General features: G+C 42.3%; 1 protein-coding gene across 3 annotated transcripts in view; it reads right to left on the bottom strand.

The window, feature by feature from the left end:
• Position 1: 1 nt before the first annotated feature.
• The window catches only part of TPD52L1 (TPD52 like 1), an 84,596-nt gene continuing 72,605 nt past the window's right edge, over positions 2-11,992 (bottom strand). Inside the window, exons 5-8 of one of the 3 annotated variants that reach the window (XM_048844641.2) lie at positions 11,844-11,858; positions 9,122-9,160; positions 6,578-6,638; positions 2-1,508 (exon numbers count right to left, since the gene is read on the bottom strand). In XM_048844641.2, coding sequence (XP_048700598.1) covers positions 1,374-1,508; positions 6,578-6,638; positions 9,122-9,160; positions 11,844-11,858 — 250 coding nt within the window. In that variant the 3' untranslated portion in view covers positions 2-1,373. The remainder of the gene's footprint in view (positions 1,509-6,577; positions 6,639-9,121; positions 9,161-11,843; positions 11,859-11,992) is intronic. The other 2 variants (XM_048844642.2, XM_048844643.2) reach the window with 2 other exon arrangements.

Below are 11,992 nucleotides of genomic sequence, written 5' to 3'. Positions count from 1 at the left end.
CTTGCCATTTGTCACAATTTTTTTAATGTGTTACACAAAAAGCAAATTAAATCACATTAAAGAGGCATTTGAGATGCGTTCAGAATCAACTTGTCACATGGGAGAATTTTAAGTGTAAGAAATTAAAAACACAACAAAAAAAACAGAACACCTGTAAAAACCATTTTGATACAGGATTTTCCTGACAAGCTTTTAGCAAAGCCTAGGATACAGAATGGCTAAAGTTGATTTGAAGCTTTGCAGTATGATGAAATTAAAGAGGCCTATTTTAAAAGCAGGCTAAATTCCTCTCTCCCCTCCCCCACATTCATGTTCATACTTGATAGGCTTGTGCTCATCTCAGTCTGGGGAACCAGGCTGCAGATTAGACAAAGTTTTCTTTTGCTGCCACCAATGGCTGGCTGGCAGACAATACTATAATAACCTTACTGTTCCTTCTCTTAAAATAATGCAACAAATCATGCTGCATCTAATCCAAGAGATGATTGTGGTTTCTTGGAGATTAAGCAATTAACATTCAAGGATCTGAATTATGCCCTGAAGTTCAGTAACCCAGGATAATTTGGCCCAGTCTGAAGCACATACTCATCCAGTGAGATGGTATGGAGGCAAACAGGTAGTTTGTGTTTTTGGTTTAATACTGAAATTGGTTCCCAGCATCAAAAGTCTATCAAACAGCAAGTAACAGAACATGTTTTTCAACTGTAGCGTTTCCTGCTCTGGGACAGTAACTGTGATCAACTTAGTCTGCATCTGAATAATTGGGTTCCTCTTTAGGAGAGGAAATTCAAAGACAGACTGCGGAAGTGAAAAAGGAATAGAGGCTCCAGTATAACAAGAAATGATTCTGTTTGACTCCTTAAGCAGCTCAGGTCATGTTTGTATTCTTCTCAGTAAAGAGCATAGTATAATTTGGTGGACAGCTGGTGGACAGGCTATTGCTGGCAACAGAAATCCTTACACAGTCCTAGACCCATCTGTCTGTTGTGTCACTGAGAGGGGTTACATCATCAGTGGAAACATGCATACTAAAAACACATTCAGTCCTTTAATTAAATAAATAAATAATCAAAGAAATTAACAACTGGACCAGTGGAGAGAAAAATACCATAAAGCAAGAACTGTTTGGTTACATTATAGAAATTGGAACATTAAGAAATGATGGTGTGTGCAATTTCTATGGAGTATAAAAATGCTTAATGGTAAAAATACCAATACATTTGGAAGAATGACCACAGTATCACATGGGTAAGGCCGTTTTCAAGAGGTTACAAAGCCATATGTCTCAAGCTGGCTGTAGAAAGGAAGCATAGAAAAAACTATGGGGCTAAGTCTCACCAGGTAGGATACAGCTGGCCACAAGGGGCTACAGTCTAACACTGAAGTTCCTCCTCGTCGTTCTCCGGAAGCGGAGTGCCTGTGATAGAGCCCCGAGTGCTGGCGTGGGCAGTAGAACTGAGAACTTCTTCAAAACTCCCCCCACTGTGGCTTGTCCCTCCAACCTTTGTCTGAAATATGGCAAATAAGTGAAGAAAACAGTGATTTTTTTCTCATTCCATTCTGCTTATTTCCCCTCCCCTCACACACTCAATGTTTTGTTTTAAAAGGAATTTGACTTACTTTTCTATGGAGATAGAGGAAGTGTATGTTCTCATACCCTGCAGAGTAGGTAGCACTTCAAAGCATACAATGGGCTTGTGTTCAGAGCTTTTGATACTTTTGTTTTTTTAAAAACAACATTTTAAATATCAAGGCTGAGTTCTTCAAAGCTGCCTCTGGTATTTGGAAATTAAGTGCCCATTACATTAAATGGGAACTGAGCATCCAAATCATTTAGGTGCTTTGAAAATTTCAGCCTTAGCATAGGGGTGTATGTTGTTGTTTTAATGAGTATGTTTTGTTTATTGTATTTCTCAGTAGGACTAGATTCTTCCTCCCTTTAATATGTTGAGTTGCAGCTCACTGTGTTATTAAAGCAACGGCTCTCTCTGCAAAATAAGGTACCATTCAATGTAGGTAACGGTGGCAGAATTGGGCAGTAGTGAGTAGATGTTGTTACCCATTGAAGTCAACAGAATCAATTTGATAACTGGAGAAAACAAAGCGGTGTTAAGGGCTTTTAAAAAAATCAGATCCAAGTTTGTTTAAATTTACTTTCTGAATAAATTCTGTCTGAAGTAAGTCCCATGAATGAGGCACCTGAGGGAAATGCACAGCATCAACCTGTCTCCAGAGACATGGATTATGGAGAAACAGTGAGTGTAAGAACTAAAAATAAGTAAGTAACTATGTATAAAACTGCTTTGAAGCAGCATTTTCCTGACAAGATTTTAGCAAAGGCTAGGATGTTCAATCTGTAAATAAAGCTTTGCCAAACCCTAGCACATTTGTCCCCTCATCTCATCCAAGCATTTGCTTTCTTTAACTACTCCTCCGCTGGACAAACAGCAGATTTAGACAATTAAACTAGTAATTGCTGCCTTGAATTAACCTGAGAGTGTCCCTTAGTTCTGAGTTGTGGCCATGGCAGCACTTCTGCAAGTGGATTCAGGTCTGTGGATAGAGTGGGATATTTTTACCCCTTTCTACAGCTGAAACAGCATTTCCAGACACTCAGCCACGTGAATGCTTAGGAAGATGATTATAATTAAATGTACTCTGTGTTCTTTGTCTCCAAAGGGTTAATCCCATGTAATCCTTTGTTTCATTTGCTGATACATGATGAAGAACAGGATCAGCTTGTCTAGTTTGAGAGAGCTATAAAATAAGGTACAGGATTGTAAGTACCTTGCCCAGAGCAATACAGGCCACAGCTGGAAAATCTCTATGAATTCTAGGAGCATTTACAAAACATTCCCTCTTTATTGATATTTGCACATGGAAATAGATGATGTTTTAAGAAAAAAAACAACAACATTGGCTGACCATAGATATGGAGACATGTTATGAACAGGCAGCAGTTGCTCCATGATTAAGCCTGCAACTGATTTTCCATTATAAGCCTTATTTTGGACCCATTTGTGAAAGCCACAAGTCACGTTAGCCTGAGATCTAGGACTGATGTAGCAGTTTTCTGCAAAATTTAAAGCAACTCAGACAATGGGGCACCTGAATTTGGACACCCTAAAAACGCAGCTGTTAAATCCAGTTACAATTTTTTCCTTTTTTTGGCCCACAATAGCTAAAAAACAGAGCTAAGGTGACAGATAAAAGCCGCTTTACTGGATTCCCCTAGCTGAGATCCAGTGTGTAGTTCATAGAACCATAGGTTTAGAAAGGACCACAAGTGTCATCTAGTCTAACCCCCTGCCAAGATGCAGGATTTGGTGCGTCTAAACCATCCAAGACAGATGGCTATCCAGCCTCCTTTTGAAAACATCCAGTGAAGGCGATTCCCTGACTTTCCTAGGCAGTTTGTTCCATTGTCCTGCTGTTCTTACAGCTAGGAAGTTTTTCCCTGAGATTTACTCTAAATCTGCTGTGCTGTAATTTGAACCCATTGCCTCTTGTCCTGCCCACTGTGGCAAGAGAACAATTTTTCTCTCTCTCTTTTTTTTAATGACAGCCTTACAAGTATTTGATGACCACTGTCATATCCCCCCTTAATCTCCTCTTTTCCAAACTAAACATACTCATTTCCTTCAGCCTCTGCTCATATGGCCTGCATTTCCCATCCCTTTGATCATCTTTGTGGCTCACCTCTGGATCCTTTCCAGTTTCTCTACATCCTTTTTACACATTGGTGACCAAAACTGGACACAGTACTCCAGCAGAGGCCTAACCAGCGCGGCATAGAGTGGTTTTATCGCCTCCTGTGGTTTGCACACTATGCCTCGGTTAATGCAACCCAAAACTTCATTTGCTTTTTTTGCAACAGCATCGCATTGTTGAGGTTGTGATCCCCCACAACTCCCAGATTCTTCTCAGCAGTGCTGCTGCCAAGCCAATTATCCCCCATTCTGTATTTGCACATTTAATTTTTCTTCCTTAAGAAATTTGTGTCTGTTCAATTTCATTTTGTCGTCTATAGCCCACATCTCCAATTTATCAAGATCTCATTGAATTTTAACTCTATCCTCCAAAGTGTTAGCAACTCCAACCTCCCCCCACCCCTGTGTCTCATCTGTAAATTGTGGTTGATTTTCAAAGGAACTCCAGGGAGTTAGATGCCCAGCCCCTATTGATTTTCAGGGAGAGTTGGGCAATAACTCTCAGGCCCCTTTGTCCAGCCTAAAGTCTAATTTCAAGGTTATTAACATTTGATTTAGTGAGATCACCAAGGAACATCAGCTCTGGCAATCTTACAACAGGACATCATCAGACTGCTGGAGACCAGTGTTTGCTTTTTAAAATACAATAAAATAAATGCCTCCATCCCCTTTCTTTGCAGGAAGGCTTATAAGGAAGTTCTCCCCTCCTCAAGAGCTCATTAGGTCACTCTTCATGGGAGAATGACCTCTGCTCGCCTCCAGACCCACTCCCTGGAAAGTCTGCTGCTGTTGAAAGTAGAGGAGTTCTGGCCCCTTGCAGGCCTTAGCCTTATCTGAAGAGGTAGGGAGGCTAGAGACAGCAAGATGTATGGGAAGAGAGGCACTTGATACTGAGACAGTGGCCACAGCTATCACCACCATCAACCTCCCTGATCACCATGGTGCTGAAAAATCATGACTGTTTTTTCCTCTTGTTCCTTGGTGCCAAGGGAGAAAAACAATGCTGAGTTACAATGTACGTGAAAGTCGCAGTAGGTTTGCCATGAAGGCTTGGCATTGACTTCAGTGTTTCTCTGGATATAGGAGCTGATCCCTTACCCATGACTCTGGGGTTAAGGACCTCAGTTATGAGACTGAAGAGCTCCTAGATGGTGGTTTACTTGCACCCTCAGCACTCAATAACATGGGATGATTTAGCTAAGACCCTGTTTGCCTACTTGTTCCAAACTTAGCAGAATGAGACCAGGATCTCAGGGTCTGTTCCGCAGGCAGATCAGTGTCAGAGGCTGATGCCTTCAGAACGGCCTCTAAGAAGTGAGCTGAGGTGACTTGCCTGCATTCATTTGGTGTAGTTGACACACTGGGCCCTGACTGGGGACTTGCCCCTTGCTGAAGCAGACCCTGAGTACATTTGACAGTGATGGAGCAGCAGGAGGTGCACAGCTTTCAACCAGTAGACTTGGCTTTGGCCATCTTAGGTAGGCCCTCAACATTGCAGGAAAGGCTTAGTGAAGCCTTCACAAGGAGTATAAATACCGAACAGGACTAAAAAGCCTAACACTAGCTCTAGTAACTACCCTCACTATAAGCAAATAATTATGTACAAAACCCACTCGATGGATAAGGGGGACTGACATGAACAATGGAAACCCCAGAGAATCCTGCTATGGCCTTTGGGGGTCATGGGAGCCCATGTGATGGTTGCACCTCCTTATACAGGTGTGTATGGTGGGAGCAGTGCTTAATTTGTGCCAGGGCTGAGCCCTGGCACCTCTAGGCTTGCTGCATCAGTTGTGAATGTAAAAAAAATTACTTGAGCCCCTGCAATTAATTGCTTGAGCCTTTCATTATAAATTAAGCATGTGGTCAGGGAGGATAAAGATTAAGCAGGATGCGCACACAGCAATTCCAAGCTCATTCATGCATAATGTACAATTTTAAAAGGGTTTCTTTTGGGTGACTGTGGCAGTTGAGCATAGAGAGATAAGTGAAAGTGTGGTAGGAGTGAAGGAGGTGGGAGGATATTTAAGGCACTGGCCTAGGAGCCTGGCGGTCTGACTTCAGTTCCCAGTGCTGACTGTGTGCGTCTCAGCTTCCCACTTGTGGAGTGAGGCTGGGACACTGGCACCCATGCAACAAACATTTTCAGTTCGTCTCAAGACTGAAGGTTGATGAATATAGCTCTAGTCAGCACAAAGAAAAAATGCACTTTGTGATCCCACTGAATCTTTACACCACACTGAACCAAGCAGCATTTTTTATGCACACATCGTCATCAGAAGCACGAGACAGCTTGGAAGATGGCCTCTCTGCTCACTCTCCGCACGGTGCAAAGGCTAGCGCCTTTCAAATGTGCCCGGCTCTGCTCTGTTCGTGTGGTAACACTAAAAGGTGCTACTGCCTCATGTCTGATCTCTCAACGGTTAATCATTGGGGTAGCTCAAGGTTGTCATACTTTACTTTTCCTTCAGTACAGACTTTTACACAGTTTTGAGGCAATCCAGAGAAAAGACTGACGTTAGCTGGGAAGTTAGTACTTGACATTCAAAACTCTGGGCCAGATCCAATGCTGGTGTAAATCGGCATAGATCCATCCATCAGTTCACCCCATTTAAGCACCCGACCTTCCCTGTTTCAATGGGGGCATTGGTTGAGACGGTTTATTTAAGCGGACAGACAATATAGTTTGTTACTTGGCATTCCAGAAGCAAAGAAAGAATATTTCTCTGCATATTGCCTTCATTTTCTTTCCTTGCACTACAGCTCCATGAAATCCTTCATGGAAGGATGAAATCCAATCTGCCTTTGGCACAAGTGACAGTGATGACTAAGCTGTCACTTTAACAAGCACAGCTCCTAATCATTACCTTCAGGCTTGTGATAGTGGTCTCAACCTTCTCCTCAAACGATTTGAAAGTTGGAGAATTCCTAGGAGGAAAAACACGATAAAAAAGAAAAGTGTCAGTTCTGAACCTGTGTACAGTAATGGCATAGTTTATTTTCCCAATTTCTGCTAGACCATGATCCCAGCACAGAGCGAAGACTGGTTATCAGTGTGCAACCACACATCAGTAGTGTACTACTAGCAGACGCTTGTGCTGCTGTCATTCAAATCCAATTGCACTAATCTGATGAGAATTTTTTTAAGTTACAAATTTGCAAGAGCAGAATCTGTGTAATAATTTAAACTGAATATTTACTATTCTATGACAGCTACTCTATGCTGTGATACATTTATAGTATCCTCCTTAGATCCAAGGGACTGCTGGCCTTAATTCTGCATTTCCTTGATTTTAGCCATTTGTTTTGTCCCCCTGAAATAAACTCGTCTGTGAATAGTAGGAAATTCAATGAAAATGACTTTTTAAAATCATTGTAATTTAGTGCCTGATCCTTCAAAGTGCTGAGCGCCTTCAATTCCCATTGCTTTCAAATGGAAACTGGAGATCTCAGCCTTTTGCAAGATCAGGCCCTTGGGGCTAGAGAGACACAAAGAAGCTGAGGCATGGAAGCACTGAACATTGCCACACCTAACTTTTAAGCATCTAGAAAATCACTGGGATTCACAAATCTTGGGTTAGGTTCCTTGGCTTCCAATACAATGAATGGGAACAGACAGGCACCTCATGGGGTTCACAAAAGCCAGCATGCTAGGGAGCTCCTTGACTAAGCTAATCAATGGGAGATGCCAAACCGAGGTGTGTGCTAAACCCTACCCCCTCTAGAAAAGGGGCACCTAAGTTCCAGCTGCAGAAAAGTTCCTCCTTCTGCTTGTGATTCGCAGCGGCAACTGTCTCTTGGTGTTTGGCGCCTGTGCCATTTTGGCAATAAGCTGGAGGGAAGAGAGAAGGAGAACCTCCTTCATAACTTTTGTGTAAGTTGGTTTGTGGGGGCTCAGTCCAGTAGATGAGCGCTGAGCCTGCTCACTAGATCAGGGCCTGCAGGCACGTTAGCAGAAGAATGCCTATTTCCCCTTGGTCGGTGCATCACTGGTAGGGCGTCGGGACACCCGGCATGCGGCTGCAGCATGCATGCACGCACACAGACAGAAACACCGGCGCCTATGGAACTTTTAACAAACATGTAGGTGCTGACCAGTTTTAGACACTTGCATTGTTTGGAAGCAGCTGAGCAGGAGGTTTCTGAATCCCAATGGAGCCTGATTCTGGGATTTAGGCACCTAAAGTGCCTAAGTGGCAGTAAGCCCTTAGTGTGCATCTATCTACACCCAGTTCGGCCCCTAACCAAATCAACTGATGTTCTGTCTCTGACTCCAAAGAGGGTAGAAATGAGCCCTTTGAGTGAGAGTCACGGGTGTGAAAATACCTTAGAAGAAATAAAATGAACATGAGGAGTCTGATTTTTTAGTCAGCACAAGTGACAGTCCTCTTGCCAGCCAGCCTATTTTATTCAAAAACTGAACATAGCTTTTTTTTAAATGCTTTTGATTTTTAATATTGCCAGCGGAAAAGAAAAATGTATTGATCACAATCACGCTGTGGGCGTAAGAGATGTGATAAGCATATGCTCTCTCTTAGGGTGAGACCATGGATCACAGTCACCCAAGCAGAGGGATTAAGGTGCTCCCTTGATCTCCTAGTTGGACTACTCCCATCATGGTTACAACAACATCCCTGGGGCTACTACTCCCTATCCATGCAGATAGGTGGGGTATAGGCAAGCAGGCCTGGGGAGTGGGAAGAACCATGTTGGCCTTCACAGCTGAGCCAGGAGATGTAATCCTGGAGAAGTAAGAGAATGGCACGGTTAGTGCCCTCATTTTCTGCTCCTAACTCTACAACTTAGCCACCCATTTACAGTGTTCTGATTTATTAATCATGACCCACTGTCTAACAGACTCCTCTGGCATCACTACTTTCCTTTGGGTACATATTGCCCTTCTTCATTTACTGTAACAAGTGAAGAGGAGACATGGTCTACTGATCCCTGTAAGTCCAAACAATACTGAAGCAGATATCTGATCAGGTATTTAGTCCTTAAGGTTTATTTTTTCATTTCTATTTACTGAAATTTGTCTAATAAAGATACTTAGAAAGAAAAGGGCCAGATACTGCTCCCATTGACATGATAGCACAGTTCCTAGATGCAGTGAAAAGATTTAAATTTCACATTCGATAATATGGATCTATAAACATCCACTTCAAATTCTTCTCAGCTCCCTCTCATTTGTCTAACAGCCTGTACAGTACTTGAATAGTTAATAAATTAAAAGCCACCAAAGGGCCCAGTCTTGCAGCCCTTACTCAGATGAGTAATCCCATTGATTTAAACTAGCCTACTTATGCAAGTAAAAGCTGAAAGGTCAGGACCAAGAAAAGCAAATCCCCAAATAAAGTATATATGGTTTTACTTCAGCTTAGTGTATACAAATAATGTTGGCACATTATTACCTCATAGCAGGCATACTTATGGAATGGCGAATAGAGTAACTGCCATGTGAAAGCAAGGGAGAGGAAAGAGAAAAGACAGCACTATAAGCAACAGTTTGCAACATGATCAGCACACAGTCTACACGGCAATTTATTAATTCAGAGCGCTGGTACTCAGCTCCTGCTGCAAAGAGCTCTTCTCCTGACTTTGATCACAGAACATCTGTGCACCACCACCTCTGCACCTGATCAAGAGGCTGAATAGGGCTCAGAAGAACTGCACAGAGTATCTCCTGCTAACAATCCAATAATGTAATCAAACCTTTTCAGTTCACAAAAGCAAGGCATGTGCAGTCTAATATCACGCAGAGGGGTATGAAAGTGCCTTTCTAGTCCCTGTGAAGAGTAAAGCCTGTAAAGAACTCCGTAGGTGGTGAATAAATGAAATTCTAGGATTTAAGAGTGAACATAAAACTTTCTCTTATTTGAAATTAAGAATGGCTCCCAACTACATTTAAATATGCAGGCTAGGAGTACTTCATATACTGGAAGAGTATGTACTATACCAAAAATCCATTTATTGCTACTTTCACTATTGATCGACAGCCAAATCCTGGTCTTACAATGGGTGCTTTGCCTTAAGTGGCACCAGGATTTGAGCCTTATAAACCAAAGTGATTATAACAATTAAAACACAAAAACAGTCACATAAATTGTACATTATAATGTTCCTTATAAATTGGACATGCACTTACATAGTCTATCTATGAAACTGCTGTAAGTGGAGGGGGAGAAATCACACACACACACACACGGACATAAAATAAAAAATTAGACGTGGAAAGATCTATTTGGGCATATGAACCCATCTTCCTGCCAATGCAGGTATGTTCTCTATTGTATATTTTCTAGTTAAGATCGTTTAAAAACCCTAACATACTGCAATACACCAATAACCATTCAGTAATAAACTCAAAACAAGGTTTTAACATTCAACTATTTCACACTGCTTTCAACCTTAAAAAGTACAAACCCTACAGCCCAAGCATTCCACAAATGCAATGGATCACATACACTTTTCCTGAACCCCCTACTAATGCCTGCAACAATTAACAATCCAGGTTAAATGAAACAAGCATATTTTCCATGTTGTTCTTGTGCCACATAGCTCCAGTTTTCTGCTCCTTTCCTATCCGAATAATTTAGAGCAGGCTGCTCATCAACTATCATAGACATGTACCAAATATAAGCTCTAAACAAAAAGATTATTTAATCCAAAATTACATTAAAACAGGATTCATTGGGAGGGGCCATGTGATGGATGCCATGAGTATGGAGAAAATTTGCTGAGTTCCTCATACCAATGCAATTTTATTTTCTTTAAAGAAAAATAAGGAGAGCGTATTCTTGCCACTCCAAATTATTGAATTTATAGGATGAGAGAAGCTCTGGCCTAGAATGGTGACTGTTGCAGCTGTTAACGTTACATGAGTCACCAAAGAACTCTAGTGAGTTTATTAAGAAGGGGCCTGTACAGCTGTGGGAGCTTCAACCCGTTAGGTGCTGAGCAGAGTTCGGTGGAGAATGGTAATTCTGTTTCATAAAGGGTTTCAATATTTGGTTCCAGTCTGATTCAGAAACACTCCCCCTGCCCCCAAATTTTGATACTTGCTGTGAAAGGGAACTCAACTCTACTGGAAGCCCTTTGAACATTTTGAACTTAAACACAATTGTGTGTGTTTTGCAGGCTCAGCACCTGCTTATTTTTATTAGTTAGGGCCATGTTCTACCCTTGAATGTGTCTTCAGGACTCATGTGGAAGGCAACAGGAGTTTCTCAGTATATCTTAGGACAGGACTTGGGCATTATTGTTTCACTTAAAAGGTGGTAATTAATCAGTGATATGATAGTTACAAAACTCTGCTGTCCAAACACAATTTGTACTGAGCTTTTGCTGTTTATACGCCAACCTCTACAAATAACAAGGGACAGCTGAGATAACAGAACTGTATGTAAATGGATTTGCCTGAGAGAAACAATGTTTTGAACTCCATTATGTGAATTTTGAATCAAATCCAGGGGTCTCAAACACGTGACCTGCCAAGCTCCCCTCACCCCCCAGAGTTATTTTCTGTGGCCCGCAAAGCTCCCCAACCCCCACTCTCCCCCCCCAGAGTTATTTCCTGCGGCCGCCAAGCTCCCCTCCCCCCACAGCGCACCATGTCCCTGCTCCTCCACCTACCTCCCAGCACTTGCCCGCCGCCAAACAGCTGTTTGGCACAGCTTAGGACTTTCCAGGAGGGATAGGGAGGAGTGGGAACACAATGCGCTCAGGGGAGGAGGTGGAGAAGAAGCAGGGTCAGGGCGGGGATTTGGGGAAGGGGTTGGAATAGGAGCAGGGAAGGGGTGGGAAGAGGCAGGGCCTCATGGAAGGTGTCAGCGATGTGGCCCTCAGGCCAATGTACTAGTCTTCATGTGGCCCTCGTGGTGATTTGAGTTTGAGATCCCTGGCTAATCTATCCAAGAATGTGTAAACAACATTCTGAATCCAATCTGAAGGTCTTTTCACATACTCCAGCCATAACCCCACTAGGTTGATCACACTATAAAAATCAAGATGTTGTGGCTGATCTGGAACATGTTTTTATCTGGGATAATAATGTTAAAAGGAAAGAGGGCACAGTGTTAAACAAGCCATACCAAAGACAACGGCAGTATTTATGAAGGGCAATACACATCTTACCCAGTCGAATGTGACCTAGGAGGACAGCATAAAGAAAGAAGAGCAAGAGTTAAGAGTTGGTATATTATGAAGCAAAACATGGGTAAAAAAAATCCAAACAATCTCCCATTAAAATGCCAAACAATCCTTGGGAGAAAAAGAAAGTCATA

The sequence above is a fragment of the Caretta caretta genome, chromosome 3 (assembly GCF_965140235.1).
Source record: "Caretta caretta isolate rCarCar2 chromosome 3, rCarCar1.hap1, whole genome shotgun sequence".
Lineage (NCBI taxonomy): Eukaryota > Metazoa > Chordata > Testudines > Cheloniidae > Caretta > Caretta caretta.
The sequence above is the reverse complement of the archived record's forward strand: the minus strand, read 5'-3'. Positions and strand labels throughout refer to the sequence as shown.